General features: G+C 44.1%; 1 protein-coding gene across 1 annotated transcript; it reads left to right on the top strand.

Annotated features, from left to right (window-relative positions):
• The first annotated feature begins 6,495 nt into the window (after positions 1–6,495).
• Positions 6,496–9,357, top strand: LOC120658392 (expansin-like A3). Its single transcript, XM_039936666.1, has 4 exons — positions 6,496–6,723; positions 6,862–6,974; positions 7,839–8,017; positions 8,499–9,357. The coding sequence occupies exons 1-4, from the start codon at positions 6,585–6,587 to the stop codon at positions 8,899–8,901; spliced, it is 834 nt and encodes a 277-aa protein (XP_039792600.1). The 5' UTR covers positions 6,496–6,584; the 3' UTR covers positions 8,902–9,357.
• Positions 9,358–25,984: the final 16,627 nt, after the last annotated feature.

Genomic DNA, 25,984 nt, shown 5'->3' with positions numbered 1-25,984 from the left:
CCGTTGTACTCCCCCTGACGGTCACATTCATTCTTTAATAGATCATCTCTTGCTTTCAATGCACATTACAGGGGAGTATCTGTATTAACTGTCTCATATTTCTCCCCCTCGAAATGTGGCTTGAACTTTTCTGCCACAATTTCGAAAACTATTTACAACTTTTGTGAATGAGGAAACTTTAATTACTTACTTCATCCACATGATTACGTCATGCAGAACAAAGTAATTCTTAGTTCATATGGGAGTACTTTTTACTCATTTCACTTTAAGAACTCAACAGAGTCCTTTATTTCATATGACAGTTCTTTTTCCTCGTTTCACTTTAAGACCTTTTGCAAGTCACGCTCGCATATCACTCTTATCTTGAGGTTCGTATGTAACTTTTCATTCTTTTTAAACTCATTGAGTGCTTAATCACTGTGACATAATAGAAGTGCCCAATCAATTCTAGAATAGCAAAGCTACTCCTAACTTTTCTTCCAGTATGAGATAAACCAGCACATGAGTCATCACAACTGTCTCCTTCCGTACAGGATTGGCACTATGCCAACTTTACCCCGTCATGCGGGTATTATTTCATACTTTTTCCAGACATAAATGTCAGAATTGGCTCATATCAAATTCAGAAATAAATTTGAATATTCCATAACACACATGCTTAATCCGACGTTGGTAAAATTAAACATGTATGAGTTATCACAACTTTGAATAAACTCAAAATAAATCCTACTTGATAGAGAGTACATAAGAGATATTTCTCAATACGATCTCTTATTGCTTTATCTTCTTTTCTTGGATCAACATGTATAAGTACTTTTCTTTTTAAGCCATTCTTTAAAGAGAATACACTTTCTCATGCTATGGTCTTCTTTCTTTTTGAGTCACAGGTAATCAGTTCATTTTCTTTTATCCCTTCAAGAACAACATAGAACTCTTTGTCTGAAAAGTCAATAATCAATACTTTAAGCTCTATTCTATATCACCGTTGGGCAGAAATAGAATAATCTTTTACATTAATTTTGTATCACCGTTGGGCAGAAACGGAATTAATGTATGGAAAACTCAATAAACTTTAAAACCATATATCTGCTCATTAAAATTAAATCCTCCCGTTGGTTCGAATTTAATTAAAAGAAAATCAACTTTATTGCAGCGCAAACTAGAAAATACATTTTTCTAGTTTAAGAGCAGCCTTTATCTATTCCGAAAAATAGGTCACTATGATGCAACATTTTACCAGAGATATTAAAATTTAATCTATGACTCATAAAAATTATAATATTGTTATCATCAACGTTGGTCAGAAAATAACAATACTATAATTAAATTTAGATTTCTCTCCTTTGAGAATTACCTTTTTTTTATGATTCCAGTGATTCTCAACTTTGACTTTAAACAGCGGAAGCTTTTCTATCTTTTACCCACAGGGGAAAAAAATATTTAAGACTTTTAGACTATTCTTCCAATTAAATCTTCTCATTGGTTCCGACTTAATTGAAAGATAGCAAATGTAAAACAACGCAAATCTTTTTCTTTCTTTATCCTAGCGGAACACTTTTCTTTCTTTTCAGAAATAATACTTTGTACTCATTTTCTCTCTCAACAATTTATTTCGTTGGTTCAAAATTGCATAGAGATAAAACTGTACAAACTTACTCAAAGCAAGTTCTTTAACCATGCTCTTAAAATTAATTCTCCCTTTTGTTTAAATTAAAATTAAGAGCAACACCTTTAAACTTTGCAGCGGAAACAAACTATTCTCTAAAATAAATTATCCCGTTGGTTCAAATTTGAATAGAGATTCAAACCATACAAAATTCTATAAAGAAATGTTTCTGAAAAGGATAAAACTGAGTTCCTTTCTTTACAGTCTTTGTGGCCCAACTGAGGAAATAGCCCATGGTCCAAAAGTCAGCACTCGGCCCAGCTTGCAAAATGAGTCCGCGGCCCAGGCGCGCAGCGTTTGGCTCGGTGCAGCGCTGTGCAGCCCATTCGCCCCACCTGGGCCAGAAGCCCGACAGCCGACGGCTGGGCCGACGAATCGGCCTAGTGCGCCGCACCCCGCGCTCCCCTCTTGGGCTCAATCTGGCCCGGGAGCCGCCGGCCGCCCCGGCGCCGTCGGATGGGATCCGACGGTTCACCGCGAGTTTCGCGGGATCAAAAACCAGTCGGTCGCCTCCCCCAAACCCTAAAACCATTTTTCCTTTCCTCTCTTAGCTCAAGCGGCGGCGGCGCCGGCGGCTCTCGCTGGCGCGTCGGGGCTCCGGTAGCCGGAGCAAAGGCCAGCGACCCTCGAGCTTCTTTCTTTTCCTTTCCTCCCCCTTTTTCTCGGTTCCGAGCGGCGGCTCCCACCACTGGTGGCCCGAGCGGTGGCACGCCGGAGGAGGAGATGGCGGCGCTGCCACGGCTCCCTCGTCGGCGTGCGCGCTCGCCGGATGGTGAACGCGCCGCCGTCGAGCGGGCCGTTGACAGTGCCTTGACTCGCGCGCGGCACAGCAGCGGCCCCTCGAGCACGGGGCTCGAGTCTGTTTCCCGCCCAGCGGCGGTGGCGAGCCGGCAAGGCAGCGCCTCTGAGCAGCCTTGCGCACGGCCACAGCCGGCGGTGCGGGAGCATCTAGTGTGTCCCCTTGCTCTATTCCTTTAGGGTTAGGGTTTGGTCAAAACCCGTTATGTGTTTTTCGATTGCATCAAAATCTTCCCGTTTGTCTTTGATTCGAGATGAATCCGTTCTTTTGGTCTCTGCTATGAGATCCAATCTCACTTTTTTTTCTTTCTTTTGATTTCTGATCGAAATCTTCTTTTCGACCCAAAAACTGATCCACTCCGTAGAGCGGCTCTTGATACCATTGTTAGATCCCATGGATCGTCTAGGAGTAGATCATGCGGGTTAGAACCTTGATTGAGACGAAAACCTTGACATACTTGCCTCTGCTTGCCGATTTCCATGGCCCCGCCGTGGAGGTCTGAGTACGTCGGGGTAGTGGAAGCAGTGGCGGCGACGTCGCGGTGGTGACGGCTCTCCGGCGATGGCATGGTGGCGCTTCCCGACGCTGTCAACCCTCCCTCTCGATCAGTCTAGGGTTTGAAGTGGGGAACGGTGGCGGCAGCGAACCTCATACCTAGAGCTGCCAGTCCCCACCTCCTCTTTATAGGGCTGCGCGACGGGGGCCCACCAGCCTCTTCTTGGGCTGGGTGCCCCTGATCAGGGCGCGAGTCAAGGGCCCAAACATGACCGTTGGGCCAAGTCTGGTGGAGATCAACCTAACAAAGATTGTTTGAACAGGATAAATCATTGTGCAATTCTACCAAGTGTAACCTTTCAAATTCACCTTTTCAAAAAGGAACCTTTCAAATTCTATCACATTTGTACCCGAACATTTCCCCATGTATGTCTAAATAGTATGCATTTTGAAAAGAAATGCCTTGACTGAGTCCACTAATACACACTCCCTACTAATAAATTTGGACCATGCATCAAGTAATTACTCACACTAAATGCAAGCTTCCCAACTTACTACTAGTGGTAGTACTCTTTACTATATGTACTGTCCAAACAAACAACTAACTCGCACTAAATGTTGGACAAAATTTGACTGCACCTGTCGGTCGAAGAAAAACACGCACGGCTTGAGGACGTTGACCTTACAATTTGACAGCAATTCAGCAAATTAAATGTCTCGATTCGATTCCCAAGTCGCGGTCTGGAGCAACAAGCGAGCAGCAATTATCTACTGTAAAATTAACTTGTTCAGGGCGAAAAGAGAAGTTATATTTAGTGGATTGTGGGCATGCTTGTTTGTGTATATGAAGCATACAAGTCGAACAAAGTTTTGTGGTAAAAAAAATTGTGTTGGTCGAACTCGATCTGCAGAGCCGAAGTTTTAACAAATTTTACCTCTAAAATGAACAAGTACGTACGCTAGTTAGCTAGTGCTGTATTTTCTTTTTTTTTCCCGAAAGATTAGTGCTGTATTTTCTCATTCAAGGTCTTAGTAACAAGCCAAATGTTAACCGAGTAGGCTTGGGTGAAGCTAGAAAATTTGCATTATTAGGGGGTCTAATAGTAATATATGAGTTATAAGGAATTTGACGATGGTGATAGTGGCCGGCGATGAACTAATATATAAATTAGGGTGAAGCTACAAAATTTGCAATAGTGATGATGGCTATGCTACAGTGATACCGGTATAGGCCTGCTAATGGGTTGGGTTGAAATGGTTTTTATGGGGTGGGTTTTGAAATGGAGTGTGTTTGGATAGATTAAAATGAGTTGTATTAGTTAATGGGGCGGGTCGGGGCGGGTTCTATATAAATGCGGGTTGAGGCGGGTTGGGGTGGGTTGAAATGAATATTTTTTATAAAATAGTATAACTATATATAAATGTGGGTCCCACGTGAGAGCTGGACTCTGAAATTAAAACCACGTGTTTATATCAGAAAATTTTATCGAAATTGACTGAATTTTGTTGGAGATGATTTAGTATGACTGGCAGCTATTTTATGCAAATCAGCATGGCTATAAGTACCTATGGGCCCCACATGAAGAGCCGGACCCTGGAATTAAAATCTCGCGTTCACATTATAAAATTTTATCGAAATTGACTGAAATTTGTTGGAGATGACTCAGTACGACTGGCAGCTATTCTGTGCAAAGCAGCGTGGCTAGAACTACACGTGAGCTCCACATCAAGAGCCGGACCCTAGAATTAAAATCTAGCGTTCACACTATAAAATTTTATCGAAATTGACTGAAATTTTTAGAGATGAGTCAATATGTCTGACAGATACTCTGTGCAAAGTAGTGTGGCTAGACATATATGTGGTCCCCCACATTAAGTGTAGAATCACTAAATTCCTCTATACAGTAGAACCCATGGGTTTTTATGTGTTACCCATTTATAATGGGGCGGGTTGGTTAGAGTTGAGAAATTAACTAATTGGGTTGGGTGGGGTTGAGTATCTAAATATGTTAATTTTGGATGAGGTTGGATATGGTACGGGTTCCAACCCATTAGCAGAGCTATAACGACAGGCCAGGCGGCGGTAGACATCGGAATGAAGGGGACGCTTCTTGGAGATATATAGCTACGAACCATATCTACATAAAGAGATATTAGAGGTATAAGAGAATGAAAAAAATGCGTGTGGGCAACTTTTGTAAAATTATAGAGGATTATGAACAAACAAGCATCAATTAAACTTGCCCTCGCAATCATAACCGAGCGACCAAAGTTAAGTAAGCTCGTGTTTGGTTGGAGAGCGAGATAGAATGGAGTGGTTCCATTCCTAATTTTAGGAATAGAGTGGTTCTATTGTATGTTTGGTTGAGGGTTGGAGCAGTTCTATTTTTTTAGTTGGAGGAATAGATATATCACAGCTCAAACTCCGTCAAGCACCGTTACATCTGGGTCCACCTGTCAGTGAAATAGAGCACAGTGCGTCTTCTTCTTCGTCGCGCTCGCCTGCTGCTGCTACCTGCAGCGCTTTCCAATCGCCCGGCCACGCGCGCCCGCTGCCGCACGCGCCGCTGCAGCCTTGCCGCCGGTTCTGCGCGCCCGCTGCCGCACGTGCGGCTGCGGCCTTGCCGCCGGCTCCGCGCGCCCGTTGCCCCATGCGCCGCTGCGGCCAGCCCCACCTTGCTTGCTACGGCCGAGCGCTTGCTTGCTACGGCCGAAGCGAAGCACTGGCTGTTGAATTGAAGTCGCGAGCCAGCGAATCGAAGTCCAGGATCCAGTGAATCGAAGCTCCAGCGGGGTGTAGCGATGGACAGCACAGGAAGCGAGGAAGACGGAGCGAGACGGCGTAAAAGGGGAGCGAGCTGGTTCGATCGATTTCAAGGAACGACCTCATTCCAAATCTGTATGGAATATTTCTCGTCCGGAGCCGCTCCGTCCTCTTTCACTCCAACCAAACAGTTTTAAAAATGAAACCGCTCCATTCCGATCTATACCATTCCACCAACCAAACACACCCTAAATTATCATCAGAGCCGGAGGCCGGAGGAGTAAACTACACTACGCAGGGTCTGAGATCACGGGTCTCGCGCGCAGCCGGTCGGTGGTCTCCTTGATGTCCTTTGACTGGTTCCTCGGACGCCTGGGCCTACACACTTTCCTTCTCTCTCTTTTTTTTCACTCCCCCGACTAATACATGCCTACACTTTTCTCAGCAAAAAAGTCACACTGCAAAAGAAAAGTGCTAAAAAGACACCCAAAAAGGCCAAAAATGCATGGCCCACGTCCGCGAACTTCATCCAGCCAAAAAAAAAAAATCCGTGCGTCACGGGCCCAACAGAAGCGCCCACTGACAACTGGGCCCGGAACCCCGGATAGCTCCGCTCCCCGCGGGGCCCGCAGGCAGGGAAACGCCGTGCCCGTACGTGCATGCTCCTCTCGATGGCAGGTGGGCCCAGACCCGCAGAGCACGCGCACCCTCTTCTCCCTCCTCGGTTTCCTCTGCTATATATCCGCGCGGGTTATTTAACACGGTGGCCTAAGCAGCGGCTTGTGCTAGCCAGAGGCGGGTCAGTGGGTCACAGTCTCCTCTCCTCTCTCCCTCGCTCTCCGCTGCTCGACGCCATCGCCATGGCCGTCTTCCTCTGCTGCTTCATGGTGCTCCTCGCCGCCGTCCCCTGCTCCGCCGCCGGCGCAACCGCCGCCGGCGAGAGGTGCGTGCGGCAGGGGAAGGCCGCCTACGCGCCCTCGCTGTCCCCGCTCCCCCAAGGTAGGTGCTGCCGCGCGGTTACAGATCGGCGGCAGCCGGCCGGTTTCTTCAGGCCACGAGAGTAGATTTCAGTCCTCTTCCTTCTCCGCCACGGTTCTGAGCGATTCCTGCGGTTCTTGGTCGGTTGGCAACCAGCAGGGAGTGGAGCCTGCGGGTACGGCGCCATGGCCGCGGAGATCAATGGGGGCTTCCTCGCCGCCGGGGGACCCAGGCAGCACCGCGGAGGGCTCGGCTGCGGGAGGTGCTTCCAGGTATTGCAAATTTGATTCAACATTCAACCAGATCGATTGGGACTCTCCATTTCCAATTTTACGTTTCTTTTTCCTTTTTTTTTCTTGTGTCCTTAATTTGATTCGGTTGGCAAGGCGCTCCTTTCTTGAGTCTTCTTCGCTGGCTCTCATTGATTCCTTAAGACCTTGGATTTCTGGTTGTGGGTTTTCTTTCTAAATTTTGTGTAAAGGTGTGCTGCTGTACTCCATGTTGATGCTTTTGGGACTGAACTTTCTCGTTATCTTGGCGTCTTCAGAGTTCAGAGCCACCAAGCCAAGCAATCTGCAAATTAATTATGGGGAAATCTGTGTGCCCTTTGTTTTCGGTTAGTTTTTTTTAGAATATGGGAAGTTCCGGCCTTTGTTTTCAATTAGTTGGCTCCACCCAATCAAGAGATCAATTTTGGAACTTTCTGTTCACCTTCCTGCCAAATGTAGTCCTGGAAAACCAAGACTATCTAGTTTGTACTTAGTAGGCAACTGGTACCAAATGTACATGCTCTGCTCGGTGGTTTCCTACTTTGGATGTACTCCTATTTGCTAATATTTTCTTGGGCTTTTCAGAAGAATCACCTGTTCTGCTGAATATGCCATCCAGCTTATGGATTCTTGTCTGTAAACTACGAATCTAATGAGACTAATCACGTAATAATTAGGCTCATTAGATTTGTCTCGCGATTTATAGTTCATTTGTGTAATGTAATTTATTTTTTAACTACATTTAATACACCATGCAAGCGATTTATAAAATTTTGGTATTTTGTGTTTTTGATCTAAACAAGGCATCATTATATTGAGCTTCATTTGTTCTTACTTTTTTCTTTGTACTTTTCGATTTGGTAACAGGTGAGATGCAGAGATGCAAAGCTGTGCAGCAGCCGGGGAGTGCGGGTCGTGCTCACCGACTTCCACAGGAGCAACCGTACCGACTTCCTGCTCGGCGGGCCAGCTTTCGCGGGCCTGGCCAAGCCCGGGATGGCCCACGAGTTGAAGAGGCTGGATACCCTCTCCGTAGAGTACAAGAGGTAAACAGCTGGAGATTTTGTATTGTACTAGTATAAAATAATCTGCAAATGAAGAACTAGCTATAATTCAATCTTCATTTTGGTATCGCAAATTCCCAAAATATATGGCATGGGAGTAACCACTGAACATTCTTTAAGAATTGTTAGGGGTTGAATCTCTCGAAATAGTTCATCAGTTATGTGAATTGGATACTGAGGCTTACAGTTAATTGCAAAAAAAAAAAATATGCCTCAAATAATCATATTTAGGTTTACAGCTATTTACAGTCATTGGTGAATTGACATGAGTTGATACAAGGGTTTACAATTTTCCACTAGGCTAGATGGAATGTAGCAGCACAAAAGTTAGTTAAAGAGATTCATGAAATGCCTTTCAGGGAAAGGACATGCAGTGCTCTGAATTTTTTGCGAAGAATCTAGCTAGAGAGAGCTTCATACAAACACTCTTGAGTGTCTCATGGATCTCTTGTTGGCCTTGCAGAATTCCCTGCGACTACAAGGACAAGAACCTGTCCATACTCGTGGAGGAAGAGAGCAAGCGTCCAAGCAACCTGGTCGTCAAGTTCCTCTACCAGGGCGGCCAAACCGACATCCTGGCGGTGGACGTGGCTCCCGTGGGGTCGTCCGAGTGGCGCTTCATGACGAGGGTCCACGGGCCGGTGTGGCGCACGGACCGGGCCCCCGCCGGTCCGCAGCAGTTCCGGGCCGTGGTCACCGGCGGGTACGACGGCAAGTGGGTGTGGGCCGAGCGGGAGGTGCTCCCGGCGGACTGGCGGCCGGGGCAGGTCTACGACACCGGCGTCCGGATCGCCGACGTGGCCAGGGACGGATGCCGGGGCTGCGCCGGCGCGGACGCCGGCGCCGCCGCGCTGGAGTGGAAGTGAGGATGGCTAGGTTCTGCTGAGTAGACGTAGATACATGATAGTACAGTACAGACTAATTAGCACCGGTCGGTCGTCACTCGCCTACCACATGGCGAGAGAGCGAGGGGACAGCAGTGGCGCTGGTGGAGAAACGAGGCCCCGGCCGGCTGGCTGGCTGTCGGGAGGAAGAAGAAAGAAGACGACTGGCTGTGATCTGATCATCTGAATGATCTATTTGGTTTTGGTCTCTGCTCTTGCAGTGTGTTAATGTACATTGAACCATGCCTGCACGGCACTCTGCAGCCGCATGTGTGCGCAAGAGGAGATGTATCATCGTCGATGTCTGATCTCTGATGGCTAGCTTTGGTAGATGCAAACAAATGAGGCTCTAGCCGCCTAGCAGCTACCCCGCTGCTGAATGCTAATGGTTAGAATAATGAGCACAGTACAGCACTGCAGTGGTCGTGTTTTTCTTCTCGTTCCTAGAACTTGGCCTGGATTCTGGCGCCGTTCAAAGTTCACATGCGCACCTACCCTAGCTGTTTTGGTGGCAAGTGAGCGACGTGTGTAGCATCTGTGAGACTGGGCCGGGATCATCAATCATCCCTTGTGCTGCTGTTCGTCGAAACCAAAGTGTAGGGCCACATGATGGCTAACCTGTTTCCTCTGCGAAAGGCAGGAGAAACAAAATGGGTCCGTGCTATACGCCATTCGTCCTCGCTACAAGGAACGACTCCCCAGCGACGGGCCAAAAACTTCCGTGCATTGACTCATCGTCAAACAAAACACCCTACTTCTGCATGTATAATAAAAACGCATACGCTACATACAAACTCAAACGCATTTAAATTTGCGGCGAATTCGGTACCAATTTGACAGGGTCTCGATCGATGGGCTCTGGAGTGTCGAGCATGGCAGTGGGTTGCTTTCAAACACAGGAGTGACAAACCGGAAGGATGACAGAATGGCTCGGGAGTCCGACTCCACACCGGCCGGCCTCACGGGGCAAGCTCGACTGACGTCGACGTGCCGTTCTTTTGTCGTGGAAACCGACATCCAACTTTGGCAGTGAACTAAGTAGCTAGCTAGCTGGTTGCATTGCAGCCTGAGAAGCTTGACGAAATGATATGAATATGATCCCCATCATCTCGATCGATCTCACGGCGGCTGTGGGATTGGTATGCATACCGTCTTGGACCTAATTAAACTATAGAGGCTACTCCCTCCGTTCCAAATTATTAGTTGTTTTGATTTTTCTAGATGAATAGATTTTGTTCTGCACAAAACTATGTATCTAGAAAAGTTAAAACGACTACTAATTTGGGATAGAGGGAGTAGGCGAGTAGCTAGCTAGGGTTCTAAGCTTAGTGCCTCTCCATGTGTGTTCACCTAATGACAACTACCTCACTGTCAGTCTGTCACTGATGCTGCATGTTGGCTCGGTCCAAAAGAAGGAACTCGTCAAACAGCGTACATGCATGGAACGAGTTCTACTAGCTAGCTACTTACTATCGATCGTTAGACCCGTCCAGCGAAATTAGGCCCTTGTCAATGCGACAGTCTGCATGCTGCCAAATCATCCGCAGGAGCTAGGAAACTATCTCCTCCTCTCCAGCCTGCAGTCTCCACTAGGCTCGAGACCTCGAGTAGATGTGGGAATTGAGACAAAATGCATTTGAATCATATAGAAAATAAAAGTTCATATAGAATTATTGAGCCCCCCTTGACAACAAAATAAAATTCGACGAATTTCCTAGAATTTGAATCATGTGGATAAAGTTCATATAGATAGAGGCATATAGCTACTTACAGTTACAGATGTAGGGTTTCCTTAGTTGATCTGTCAGTTCCTATCGAATGAGAGTGGTTCCATAAATTTTTTTACAGGATTTCTAGTATGGGGCCAAAATACTCTTGGAAACTCGTGTTTTTCTTTCCAACCCACAATTTGCCAAACGGGCGGATTATGATTCCTAGCTTTTTCTTAGTGTGTTTTTTTTCATTCTATTGGATTCAATAATGTGCCAAAGGACTATTTCTAACAGTTTTCCCTGTCATTTTATTGCAGTTTTCCTATTTTTGTGTTTTGATAATTATGGGTTCCAATCATAGAGACCTTCAAAGGAACCCTTTGTTTTTTTATACAAAACCTTTGTTTCAAATTAATATATACTAGCTTATCAACCCGTGCTCACACACGAGATAATTAGAATTAATATAAGAATGAGATCAATAATTATAATTATTTATTTCACACCTTTTTTCATCTATTAAATATTCTAACACATACTCTAAAACATATATTTACCATCATGTAGTTACAATAGATTTGATTTTTGCATCACACCTCCATACGTATTTGATATATATATTTAGTTCAACTATTTCTTTGTGAGTCGGTATTCTTATCTCTTCCATTATACATGAACATGGTGACACATATCATGGGTAGTATTTTTAAATAAATAATAATATAAATAATATATTAATAATGATAGAAATAGTAATTTAGAATTTTATATTTGTGCACTTTAATATTTTATTATAGTTCTATAATTTAGATTCGGATTTAAGAGTAATTAAACTTCTAATAATGATATAATTGGATAATCTATATGCAAATTCAGGGGTTATTTGTATTGTTTTTTATAATGCATAGATGGATAATTTATACGAAGATTAGAGGGTTACATTAGATTCTTTTATAATTGTAGAGGTGGGTAATTTAGATACATGTTTAGGGGGTTACTTTAGTCTATTTTCATAATAGCAGAGGTGGGTAATTTATTAGGAAAGATAACAGATCCGATGACTATTATAATTAGAGTTGTTGGATTGGTGGGTGTATGTTTCCGATTTTTGTGAGAATTTATAAAAAAAATTATTTTTCTAGACAGTCCACCTAGGATCATAGGTAGTTTCATGCGGAGGCTCAAAGAAACCTCCAATTAGTAATAATAAGATGCTTTTTTCAGTGAAATAACCTCTACAACCGGAGAACTCCGATGAACCCCAGCAACCCCAAAACAAAAAGGCCACCGGCCTCCCACCGCCGACCGCCCCGCCCACCACCCGCCCGGGCCGTTCGCCTCGTTCGCTGCTAGCGCACGCGCGCTCTATAAGAAATCTGTGCTGCGTGTGTTGTCTTGGTCCAAAAGAACGACGACGGCGTCAAAGAACGTACACACATAAAAATGAAAGAAAAATGACGGGTGAGAGTCTCCTGTCAGGCGTCAACAATGCAATCCATAAGCAGCCAACAAATTATTTGATCGCCTCGTCTCCTGAAGGTCTCCTCACGCCAAAGTGCACACCCGTGACAGGAGGAATGGAGGATGGAACTGTTGGATTGATCTCTCATCGATCTGGCTCAAAGGCTAGATCGGGCCTTGGTCACACGCCCTGATTGGGGGCGCCCAACCCTTCTGTGGTTGGTGGACTCCCGTCGCGCTGCGCATATAAAAGGGGGGTGGGGGACCCCACGGCTCGAGTACCAAAGTTCGCCACCGTCACCCCCACCTGCAGACCTAACCCTAACCCGATCTAGGGAGCGCAGTGGCGACGGGAAGTTCCGCCGACGACACCTCTCTGACGCGCCTCTCCGCCCCCGTCGCTGGCCAGTGCCGTTGGCGACCCGAAGGTCGCCGACACCCACGCCGAACCTCGCCACCACCGGACGCCCTCTTCTTCGACCAGGACTTTGTCGCCGCCATCATCGACATGACGACTCCGAGCTCAAGCACCTCCGTCCCGCCGCCCAGCACCGGCGGATCTGGTCTACTCCTCTTCCTCTCTCTCTCTCTCTCTCTCTCATTTATGTAATAGATCTAGGAAAGAACCTATTGCTCTCTTGTAATCTCTACTCAGAATGTGTACCCCATGCCTGATCTATACCTAGAGTATGAGATCCGTTCAGAAATTGAGAAGAAATTATTCTATTATTGGTATCAGACGGCCGATCTAGTTGTAGATCGGGTTTTTCTTTTGGGGGGTATGTCACTCAGATCTGTGCTCAGAACTCAGAAGGAGATAGAAATTATCTTGAATCGAAAAAAGAAAAATGAGGAACCCTAACCCTAGAACCCCGAAGAACCAAGAACCGAGACCCGAGGGGAACCTTACCTTCCTCGGCCGCCGCCGCTCGCCGGCACGCAGACCAAAACCGGCCGCCGCCGCTCACCGTCGCGCCTCCGCGCGCGGGCCCACGGCCACGTAGAACCGATGCACGGGGTCGAGCACCGCCATCTGGCCACTCGACGGTGGCGCGCTCCCGCTCGAGTGAGCGCGCACGCCGATGAGGGGGCCGGCGATGGCGGCGCTGCCGCTCCTTCCTCCGGCCCGGTCGCCATGACCGGCCGCCACTCAGAACCGTAGAAGAGGGAGGGGGTGTCAGACCCGGGGCAGCGGTACTGCTTATAGGCATAGAATGTTCTAGATTAAGGGATAGCTTATGTATGTACCTTATCTCTTTTGTAAATACCCGAATAGGCGTAGGACTAGCTGCAGTACAAAGGAAACTACCCGATTGTGTTGTAGTTGAATTCCAACTGTACTCAGTTAGGACTTTCCATGTAACCCTGTCGCCTCAGATATATAAGGGCGGGCAGGGACCCCCTCCAAACGATCATCAACACCTAAGGCAATACAAACCACCACACAGGACGTAGAGTATTACGCAACTCGCGGCCCGAACCTGTCTAAATCTTTGTGTTCCTTGTACCTTCGAGTTCCAGAGCTGTCGATCCTTACCTACAAACCTTTCTACTAAGGGTATCCCTGAGCAGACTTGGCAGTAAACACCGACAGGGGGCGACACAAATGAATTAGGGTTTGGGGGAGGGGCGCCGGCTCTGCCAGTTTTTGTTGCTCTGAGAATGAAGGCCAGCCGTCGGATCGAATCCGACGGCCAGGACCCCTCCGACCAGTTGCTGGGCTGGGTTTGGCCCAAGAGGGCGAGGACGGCGTGCCGCGCCGGGCTGAATCGGCGGCCCGGCCGTCGGCTGCTGGGCCAAGGGCCCATGAGCGGGTGGGCGCGCGACGTCAAGCAGGCCGTGGGCCAATTTCGGCCACGAGCCAAATAGAAGCGTACATAAATTTTTTAATTTATCTATTCAGAAGTGCATTTTGAGTTTGAATTTGATAGAATTCCCTAGAATTTAAATTTGCACCAAAGTGTAAATTGTTTAGAATCAAGAACACAGATTTTTTGCTTCTGAATATTTAGAATTTTTACATGTTTCCGCTGTAAAGAATTATTATTGTTGTTTCTCCATGTTAATTTGAACCAACGAGATAATTGACATAGAGAAATACAAAAAAATTTCTTGAATTCAGAATTTTTTAGTATATTATGATATTGTAATTTCTGACCAAAGTTGATATTACAATATTATAATCTTGTCCAGAAGTTACATTATGCATTTTTTCTATCTCTGCCCAAAGGTGTTTTAGATTTAATGCACAGAATATCGTATGTCTGAATTTTGAGCAAAGTTAAATTTAAACATGCAATTATTGTTATCGAGAATTTGTCCTCATTTTTCTGAATTTTACTTTCAGGCTTTATGTCATATATGAATGAAATTCCAGAACTACATGGCCAGAATTATGGGAAATGACACCAGAAACTAGAAATTGCTTTGGCAATGGCTGAGATAGACTTGGCTGTCACAGTGCCAGCACCTAAAGAACCAGAAAAGCCCGTGCGGGCTCAGAATGAAGCAGACGATGCATGGGCCATTCGTGAGAAGAACCATGATCGTGCTATGATCCAATACGATATTAACAAGACAAGTTGGAACACTTCCAACCGCAAGTGCCTGATGATCATAAAGGGGTCCATTTCAGACAATATAAAAGAAGCAATTCCAGAATGTACCCCTGCTGCTGAGTATCTAGAAAGGGTGATGAGTCAGTTCACTGGTTCTTCCAAGGCCTATGCTGCTACTTTGATAGAGCATCTTGTGACCAAGAGATATACTGGTGGTGGCATTAGAGAACATATTCTAGAAATGAGCCACATGGCAAATAGGCTCAAGACAATGAACATGCCCTTACCAGAAGCTTTCGTTGTTCAGTTGGTGTTCAAGTCCCTTCCCAAAGACTTTGAGACTTTTAATGTCAACTACAATGCTCAAACTGAAGAATGGAACCTAGAAAAGCTAATTGCTATATGTGTTCACGAAGAAGACAGGCTCAAGCACTCTAATGGTAGCCAGCTTGTTTTCAATGTCCAGCATAAGAAGAAGAACTTCCAGAACAATAAGAACTACCAGAACAAGAGGCCTTTCCTACCTAGCAGAAATCAGAGTGAGAGTGGTCCCTCCAACGCACCTCAGCAGAAGGATTGGTCTAACTTCCCAGTTGACAAAGACCAGTGCCTGAAGTGGAAAGGGAGAGGGCACTACAAGAGGGACTGTCCCGAGTTCCTGAAAGAGTTGTTAAGAAAGGGTGATGACACCATTACTTTTGTAGATGAATCTCTGTATTTAAGTTATGACAAATCCACTTGGTGGATTGATTTATTCATGTAGCTAATTCTTTACAGGGATCAAGTATGAGGAGGACCCAGCCAAGAGGCGCAATAAGAATTAAAGTTGCAAACGGTGTAGAAGCTGAAGTCGAAGCCATTGCAGATTTTCATTTAGAATTACATAGTGGCTTTGTACTTTATCTCAGAGATGTTTTTTATGTACCGTCTTTGCAACGAAACTTAATAAGTGTGTCTAAATTAGATGATGACGCTATTGCATGTCATTTCGGTGATGGCAAGTGTGAGATACAAGTTAATTCAGAATGTGTTGGTCTTGCCTTCCGACAAGACAAATTATACTTGCTTTCATTATCTGAGAATGTGAATGCTGTATGTTCTGAGAATAAGAATGTCTCCTCATACGAGAAAGTTACTAAGAAACGCAAACGAATTGATGCAATCTCATAGAAATTATGGCACTGTTGTTTAGGCCATATTTCGAGGGGGAGAATAGAGCGCTTAGTTAAAGCATCAATTCTTCCACCGTTAGAATTTTCAGAATTGGAACAATGTATTGATTGCATTAAAGGAAAATTTGCTAAGAAAATAAAGAAAGATGCTAAACGTAGTGCGGGAATTTTAGAAATAATCCACACAGAAATATGTGGATCCTTTCTTGTCACTACTGTGGATAGCTATGATTCATTCATAATGTTCACAGATGATTATTCACGTTATGACTACATTTATCCAATTAAAGAATGATCGGAAGAGTTGGATAAATTCAAGATATTTAAAGTAGAAGTAGAAAACCAACATGATTTAAAGATCAAGATAGTAAGATCCGACCGTGGAGGGGAGTACTATGATCGGCACACCTCATATGGCCAAGTTCCAGGACCTTTTGCAAGGTTCCTTATGGAAAATGGCATAATTGCCCAGTATTTTGCACCGGGCGAGTCTCAGCAGAACGGAGTAGCAGAAAGAAGAAACCGTACCCTGATGGATATGGTCAGAAGTATGATGAGCTACTCCATACTACCGATTAACTTGTGGATGGAGGCGTTAAAAACCGCTATCTACATTCTTAATCGTGTGCCAAGTAAGTCGGTGCCGAAAACACCATATAAATTATGGACAGGAAGAGAACCCTCGCTTAATCACTTTCGTGTGTGGGGCTATCCAGCTGAGGCTAAGGTATTGAAGCATCCCCTCATAAGAGAAGACTTAAATGTGATACAATATCAGTCCCAGGAGGCTGATAGCACATTTTATTACATCAGATGGTACATCACCGTACAACTCTACGCGGTAATGGGCAGTGAAGCGCCACTATCGTGAGAACAACAACTACAACCCAAACAAGAACGTGAAGCACGAAGAAGTCATCTGAGTCTTGTGCCATATGGAGCTCCTGCGGGTGACCTATCCACAGGCAAGGTTGGGTGCAGAACGGAACCCCTACTCAACGTTCTCGGGAACAAAGTCTGGATCTTCCTCTGTAAAAGTTAAGTAAGAGGTGAGTACAAACGTACTCAGCAAGTCCAACCACACCCACGGAGGGGGTATAAATAGAATACATGCACATGATAGATCAATGATAAGGCTAGGGTTTTATTTGCGGAAAGCTAATTTTATGCATGGGTTTATTTGATAGAAAAGGGTTTTCCAAAGCAATTATCTTGTACCGAGTACACGTAAGGTTGATCCACACAGGATCCCAGTTTATAAGTTGCTACCGGACTCCCCGTCCGCCGTAGCACACGGCACAGCTGCCGGACACTTTCCAAAATAACTCACACCAACCCATCCATTCCCAGAAGAAATACTAGTTGTGTGACCAAACCATAACTCGTCCAGTACCGTGGGCACGACTATTCGAATAGCATTTATACTCTGCAGAGGTGTGCAACTTTACCAACAAGCGGGGTACCGCAGCACGATCACCGTAGTGTCGGTGCATATTCCAACAAAGCCATTACCCACCTTAGTTAGACCTGACTAGCCACCACAGGATCCACCAAGGGGCCATTGACCTATCTCCGAGGTTTAACCGGGGCATAAGTCACACAGAGCTTATCCCTTCTCCTTAGTCACCCGTTGCTCTCAGCTCTCCTGATTGCTATCAGACTAATTAGTGGGGTTTATGCTAAGCTGTTGCCACATACAACGGTCGAGTGGTTTGCACGATGGTAGAGTTAGGCAAGATGACACATCAACTCGGTCCTTAATTGTGACAAGATGGATATCTCCCAACCCTGCTCAACCACACAGGTTCGAGCACACATTTTGGCAATTCACACAGAAGTGCCATCCATCTCGTCCTTCTTTTGGTTTCCCAAAAATTTCCATATTTCTCCTTCCCACACACTCACACATTTTTCTTTTATAAAACAAGTTGTACCATGTTCGAGGTCCTAAGCGTTCTAGCAGCGATTAACATCCAAATATGACAGATCATATTTAGACGTTAATCTAGGTGGTCAAGGAATGGTCATAACAAATCAAGGGGTGGCTATCCAACCGGGTTTTAGCAGCAAAACAACATGCAGTTTTGAAAACAGACCAATAGGTTGTGTTTATAAAAAACTAGGGCAAAATATGCATCAAAGGATGAGATTGAACTTGCCATTCTCAAAGCCTTCCGGGAAGTCCTGATCGAGGTACTGTCCTTCGGGTTCGGGGTCGCGGTTGTAGGGTCGAGATGGCGGACTAGAGGGGGGGGTGAATAGTCCTTTCTAAAACTAATTGCGTCGGTTAACCGAAACTTATGCGGAATTGAAACTATTCGCTTAGCCAAGACTACACCCCTCTAACTATAACTTTAAGGCACCTCCAAAAAGATCCTACACAAAGCAAATGGAGTGCCAAGCTAGTAAGAGCTCTCTTAAAAATTCTAAAGCCAAGTCACACAAGCCTAAGCACTAGTACTACACAAACCGGGGGAGCTCCTACACAATTCTAATGAGCAAAAGCACAAAGCCAACCTAAGCTCACTAGATGCTCAAGGACAAGGATACACAATCCAAATCCAAGAGCTCAACTTGCTTAGTTACACAATCTAAGCAAGTGCAACTAATTAAGCTACACAAGCTAACTAGATACACTAGGATCTCTACTTCTAGCTACACAAGCAAGAAGTTGATTAGCAAGCTACACAAGCTAACTAATCACTAGAGAGCAACTACACAAGCACAAGATATAGAAGAATGTAAATACAATGCTTGTGATTTGGAGAATGCAAACCACCGAGAAGAGTAGACAAAGTTGACACGGTGATTTTTATCCCGAGGTTCACTTGGTTGCCACCAAGCTAATCCCCGTTGAGACAAGCTCCAAGGTTGCCGCCGATCCTCTTGCTAGTGGTGACTCTCAAGTCACACTCTCCCACGTGGAGTGCTCACACCGAGCTCTAGCACATGATCCGGCCAGACCACTTGTTGCTCTTCACGTCTCGCTCAACTAGAGTTACTCTTCGCGGCTCCCGCGGGGTGAGCACAAAACCCCTCACAAACTCTTCTCCGGAGCACCGCACAAACTTCTTGCGGGCTTCAACGGAGCCTCTTGCCACCAAGCCATCTAGGAGGTGGCAACCTCCAAGAGTAACAAGCGCACCGGCTTGCAACACAATCACCTAGTGCCACTCGATGCAATCTCTCAACGCAAACGCACTAGAATCGCTCTCTCACTCAATCGGATGATCACTATCAAGTTAGAGTGAGTAGAGGGCTCTCAAGCACTCTCACATATGGACACTAAGTCCCCAAGGTGCTCAGCACCTCAAATGGCCGGCCACACCCTCTATTTATAGAGGGAGGCCCCAAACTAGCCGTTACACTCAAATCCCGTGAAAACTGAGTTTTCGCGGACTGTCCGCCTCACAAAAACCGGACCGTCCGCCATTTAAAACCAACGGCTAGAACTGCAATGATTATGTGTCAGAGTCGACCGTTAGAGCCCCGGGCGGACTGTCCGCGCCCCTGGGGCGGACTGTCCGCGGTTCAAAACTTCGAACCAACCGATTTGCAAACGTCTCTGACTAAATCTGGAAGTTACCGGTGGACTGTCCGCTCCCCAGGGGCGGACTGTCCGCAGTTCAAAACGTGAGCACACACAGAAACCGCAGTGTTTCTGTCCCAGAAATTTCAGTAGGAGGCGGACCGTCCGCCCCCAAGGACCGGACGGTCCGCAGGTCATTTTGGGCACCCAAGACAGAACAACCAAGTTTCTGCGCCCGTTTCAGCTTTTAAAGGCGGACCGTCCGCCCCCATGGACCGGACGGTCCGCAGGTCATTTTGGACCACCCACAGAGCCAAAAACGGTTCTGTTTGAGCTCAACCGAGATAACGGCGGACCGTCCGCCCCTCAAGGGCGGACCGTCCGCAGGTCTAGGGCGGACCGTCCGCAGGTCTATTTCCAGCAGAAATGTACCTCGGTAAAACGGCCATAACTCTTAGCTCCGATGTCCAAATTAGGTGATCTTGGACTCTATGAAAAGCTAATTCAGAGGGCTACACAACCCAACTGAATTCTTGATTCAAAACACAATGGATCAAAGCAGTATTCCACTCCAAGAGACAACCTAATTTCCGGAGAAAACCAAAAGACCTTTCTTGCTTCCCAAAGTTGATCAACATCAACTCCAACTCTTTCTCCTTTGCAAATGTGCCAACACCACCACGTGAACAACACCATGTGCATGTGTGTTAGCATTTCACAATCATTTTCAAAGGATTTTCACTTGATCTCACCACGCCACTCGATCCTAGCAACATCGCAATGTTAGATCGCTCAAGTGGCACTAGATGACCGATATGCAAACAAGTTTGCCCCTCTTGATAGTACGGCCATCTATCCTAAATCCGGTCATGCACTTCTCTACACAACCTTTGACCGGTGAAATGAAATGCCCTACAAGTCATACCTTTGCCTTGCGCATTCCATTTCATCTTCCCAAATATTGATGCCACACAAGCACCAAACTCCATCAAGCCTTTTGATCATCATTACGAGTCAACACTTGGCTTGATCTTTCTTAAATGATATGATCCACTCCATATCATCACATGACTTCTTTGGTCCATCGATCTTGACCTTGCTCGCTTTTCACCGTTGCCTCGGTCCATCGGCGCCAAATCTTGCCCAAGCTTCACCGCCTCGCGGTCCCTCGCTTCAAAGCCTTGACTTGCCCTTCTCCATTGCAACCGGTCCATCAAGCCAAGCCTTGTCTTGATCTTCTCCACTTTGGTCACATAACTCCATGTCACGTCTCATATGCAATGAGCTCCACGATCACACTATATGAGCATAGCATCAACCCTTAGCCATTTCTCCTTCATGGCATATGTCGCTCATACTAGTGTCTTTGTGTGGACTAATCTCCTGTGTATCTCAACATAAACACTTATTAGTCCACCTAAGTTGTCACTCAATTACCAAAACCAAACTAGGGCCTTTCAATCTCCCCCTTTTTGGTAATTGATGACAACTCTACAAAGATATGGAAATTAAGCAAATTCCAAGCTAGCACTTCACACATGTGTAAATAGCTAACTTGGTTTGGATTTTATGTTTCTTATCCACCAATAAGACCACTTGTGAAAGATAGGATAAGCACCATAAAAATCCGACTTGGTAGTAATAACTCCCCCTACATGTGTGCTCAAGAGATTTGGTTTTAAACTCACACACATGCAAAAATAAGAAATTTGTGGGATTGTTATCACTACTAAGTGATGCTAAGGTATATAGGATAAACCTTTGAAGTGTGATACCAATTTGAGTTGCTTCCTTGAAGTTCATTCCTTAGCATCAATGAGTAACTAGACATTCGTCAAAAACTCAAGATACCTCATGAGATCAACAATATTAGCAAGGCTCTTGATTCACTTGTAAAAAAAAATGTCTAGCTACAATCTATGCATGCTAGTTATCAAATCAGCAATCAAGTTCTATGACTAGCATACATCACACACAAGCAATGCATATATAAATTTTAAAACTTATGCAAATGCAAGCAAGCACATGAATATGCACATATCAAATGCAAGCAACCAAGTTCATGAGCTTGCTCCCCCTACTTGTGTGCTCCTCTTGTCCAAGAATATTGATCCTCTTGATCCATGTCCATGATCGCACTCTCATCTCATCTCCCCTTTGTCATCCAAGGATAATTCATATCTTTGTTCATTTCTCTCCCCCTTTGTCATCAATGACCATAAAAGGCCGAAACCACATGAAATTGGCCATGTGAAGATCAATGGCTACCACTTGAGGTTGTACCTCTTGTACTTATAGGGTTACCACTTGAACACCCCTTGTAGGCAATCATATGAAGCATTTGTGGTTTGATACAAAGAGTTGGACTTGGGTAGATGGTTGAGCCTTGAATCTTCATTTTTGATGGACACTTTCAATTTGATTGGAATTGACACCACTTGTAACAACAACATGTGGAAGCATGAAGATCACCTTGAAATGCCACATGTAGGATACTAGTAGGATCCTTGACCTTGATACTTTGTAGTGGGGCTCCTCCCCCTATGTCAAAGAGTTTTGTCAATCTACTTGAATCTTGAGCTCTTATTGATGAGGATAGCTTTCTTGATTTGAATTGATCACTTAAAGTTGAGGATCACTTGTGGAACCACCATTATTGTACTAGATCTACTTGAATGAGTACCACTTGTATGACCATGTATATCACTTGTAGAGATACAATGATATACCTTTTGTTGAATCTAGTATCACTTGTAAAATCATGATGGATCACCTTGTTGAATTTGACATTGATAACCAATTCTTGAACTAGATTGTTTCCATGAGCTTCTTTCTCTTTGACTTGATCTAGACTACTTGCCCAAATAATTCAACTCGGTTTGAACCAATGACAAGCTTCTTCACACCTCATTCTAAGGGTTATCTTGACAATGTTGAGTTAAACACTTGAAAGCTCATTTTCTAGATCAACTACTTGGGTTTACTTAGCTCATGAACATGTCATATGTTACCACTAGATCATATCAACCATAGAAGCAATAGTGGCATCATAAAACATTTAAAAATATTTTATTTTTCATGAATGATCACTATATATGACTATATGCACTAATCATGTCCTTAGCATAGTATGAATGCATATGTCAAGCAATTTCACCTTGCTATGTTGGAGTAGAGGATAGTCATTAGATTCCAATTTAGCTCTCCAACTAGCATCATGAAGTCCAATTATAATAGCTTGGTGAAGGCAATGAATACCATCCTTCACCCATATGAAATGAATATCACTTATCATCAAATGCATTATCTTGTTGTGGTTGGCTTGCTTCATCTCTTTGATCCTTGCTTGCATGAGAGAATACCATTTGAATATACTTGAATTATCATGAATCTCTCTATATTGGGTATTGCTTGCTTTTCTTGATCTTCCAATTTTAGTACCAAAAATGTGATAAGCACACTCTACAATCAAATGGCCTTGTACCTAATACTTGTCATGCTTCTAGCTCTTCTCAAAACCAAACCTAAGTTCCTCAACCACTTGTAATGATGATTCCAACTTGAGGACCTTTCAATTTAAGTGACTCAAGATCAATCCAACATTTGTCACTTTTCTGGCAGATTTTGTGCTTCTCAAAGAATACATCAAATCTCTCAAAGTACATGTTGAATTGCCACAAAAATTTGTGGAGATGTGTGGCACTAAGTCATCTAGTAGCCATAAAAAATTGAGCTTCAATGCTTTTCTAGATTGCTACCAGATTTCACATCTTCACTCATGGGTGCATGCTGAAAACTGCTGCACATGCATTGACAAGATCCACTCCAAAACTAAAGTATTTCTCATCATATTCTCATGAAATTTGTACAGCAACTAGTACCATAAGTGTAGGGCATGCATACCAAATTTCAAGCCAATCCAAATAGATTTGATCATCCAACTATGGCTATCTTCTCAGCTTACTCAGATTTTCAATAAATGATAGATTTTGAGCAATTGAGCTATACTTCATCAAATTGAATCAAACTTGATGTCAACTTATTTGAATACTCTCACAAGACATATATTCAATTATATCGCATACTAAATGTCATCTCATGATCATATCCATTCAAATTAACTCAATTTTGAATACTAAGCAATTAATCCATTCAAACATCTTATAGCAAGCAACACGAGCATATATATCCAATTCAAACATCTCATATGCACCCAAATGAATGTGATCAACTAGGGATATACCTTTGTAGTTCATGATAAGTTCAGCTGTCAGGATCCTCCTTTTTGTCCATTTGCGGACTGTCCGCGATATCCTAGCGGACCGTCCGCCTTTGAATTTTCACACTGCCGCTCGACTGAAACTGCCTCTGGCAAATACTGCCCAACACAGGCGGACCGTCCGCGGTCCTTTGGCGGACCGTCTGCAGTGTATTTTTGCGATTGAGAACTTCTCTGGTGAACAAGTCCCATGAACGGCGGACTGTCCGCCTCTTACCCGCGGACTGTCCGCACTACCAAAATTCAGACAGCCCAGAATTTTGCCAACTTTCACAAATTCAATTTTGAATTTGTATCATTGCTCATATAAAAATCTAAAAATCTCAAATCTTGCATGAAAACCTTCCAAAGACTCATATGAACAAGTTACAATAAGAATTCAAAAAATAAAACGAGTAAAATCATGAAAACTCATAAATGGCTCAAAATTGCTTCAAAAAATCAGAAAAATGAAACAAAGAGTATACATAAGAACCAAATGTCATATGTACTAGTTTTCAAACCATTTTTGAGAAGTCAATGACATGTAACTCATTTTCCAATATGCAAAATGATTTTTCATCCAAAACAAGATTCAACTCAAATAAATTTGCAAGCCATCAAATATTTCCAATAAATCATCGCAACTAGAAAAAAGATACTTGTATGTTGTAGTACTTGGACTTCATTGTTTTGACTTGACATTGGGATGAGAATAGCACTAGGCTTCGATTACTTGACTCAATCACATGATGAACAAGATAAAACCAATTGAGTAAAGCCTCCAATGTCATTGGTACCTACACACATTTATCCACGTTTTGATGGTACCCAAACTAGGTTGGGTCCTCTCAAGTTAGGAGCAACATACTTTGGCAAAGCCTTAGTATGAATAGCGGGATGTTTTGCAATAGTAACAAATGAGGTACCATTACCATCCTTTCTAAGCATAATATTTGCATCAATTGAAATAAGCTTAGAATTGTTACCTAAGGGACATGAATAAGCCATGTGTCCCCTTTCCCGGCATAAGTAGCATCTTCTCTTTTGTTGAGCCTTTTCTTTCTTACTCATTTGATGCTTCTCATTGTCTTGCTTCTCATAGTTTGCTTGAGCCTTCTTCTCAAGCTTGTTTGGGCAACCCGAAGCTAGGTGACTCAATATTGCACAACTATAGCACTTGATGTGAGCATGTGGATTCTTATCTTGAATCTTGTTCTTGCTTAACATCTTGGCATCTTGAATATGAGTTGGATGCCTTGCTCTTGCCTTGCCACCCCTTCTTGTTCTCTTTTTCATCATCTTCAAGTCATCAACTTGATCATCATGGTTAATCTTGACTTGAGGTTGGGGTGCCTTCTCTTGCTCAACTTGTGGCTTTGGTTGAGGTTCTTGTTGCTTCACCAATTGCTTGGTTGGGCACATTGAGGTGAGGTGACCCCAAGTGCGGCACTTGAAGCATTTGATATGTTTAAGCTTCTCTTCTTCCTTCTTCAACTTTAGCTTTTCTTTGTTGGGGCAACCATTTGCAAGATGTCCCATCTCATGGCATTGAAAGCACATGAATTGAGATAGCTTCATTTCTTCTTGCTTCTTCATCTTTCTATTATATTTATTTTTGCCCCATTTCTTGCCTTTGGCTTTGCTCTCGATGGAACCAATGCCACTCATGTCACCGAACCTTCTTTGATTTTTGATTATGCTTTCAAGGGTGACTTTTGATTTTGTCCATCTCTCTATCTTGTTGCTCAAATACTTCACTTGACTTTGGAGCTCTTTGTTTTCTTCTACAAGGTTAGTCTCATATTGCATAGTAGAAGAAGAACAAGCATCTATATGTGAAGTACATGGCATAGACAATAAATCATCACATGAGGTGGATATATGCTTCTTTCCTACATCACAAGGGTTAGCAACATTTTGCAATTGATCTTTTAACCCATGTGATGAGCTCTCACTAGTTTTAATTCCTTTACTAGAAAATTTATTAGTGAGTAAAGCATGGTATAGTACCAAATTCTCATGAGCAACACTAAGCTCCTCATGAGTCAATTTTAGCTCCTCATGTGAACAACTCATGACATAAAGTAGATGCTTTTGTTGTTCACATGTGTCTTTGAGAAAAGAGTTTTCTTTTTCAAATTTGATTGTTTTGGCTAACACTTCCTCAAATAATTTGGTCAAGCTAGCATATCTACTCAAGAGCTCATCATATGAATTAAGATCAATCACATTGCAATTTGATACCTTTGTGTCACCTTGTGACATGAAGCAATGTGGAGATGGAGATGAGCTTGACATAGCAATATCATCCGTACATGAGCCAACTTGATCATCAAGTATGCTTGGAGTAGAATCATAATTTGCAACACTTG

Source organism: Panicum virgatum, chromosome 2N, assembly GCF_016808335.1.
Source record: "Panicum virgatum strain AP13 chromosome 2N, P.virgatum_v5, whole genome shotgun sequence".
Classification (NCBI taxonomy): domain Eukaryota; kingdom Viridiplantae; phylum Streptophyta; class Magnoliopsida; order Poales; family Poaceae; genus Panicum; species Panicum virgatum.
Note: the sequence above shows the minus strand (reverse complement) of the source record. Positions and strands in the feature narration are given on the sequence as shown.

What these genes read in the sequence shown, in the direction of transcription:
- LOC120658392 (XM_039936666.1), top strand. Translation starts at nt 6,585, where the DNA reads ATGGCCGTCTTCCTCTGCTGCTTCATGGTGCTCCTCGCCGCCGTCCCC. An exon ending in GCTGTCCCCGCTCCCCCAAG is followed by an intron (nt 6,724 to 6,861) that starts GTAGGTGCTGCC and finishes GGCAACCAGCAG; the next exon opens with GGAGTGGAGCCTGCGGGTAC. An exon ending in CTCTCCGTAGAGTACAAGAG is followed by an intron (nt 8,018 to 8,498) that starts GTAAACAGCTGG and finishes TTGGCCTTGCAG; the next exon opens with AATTCCCTGCGACTACAAGG.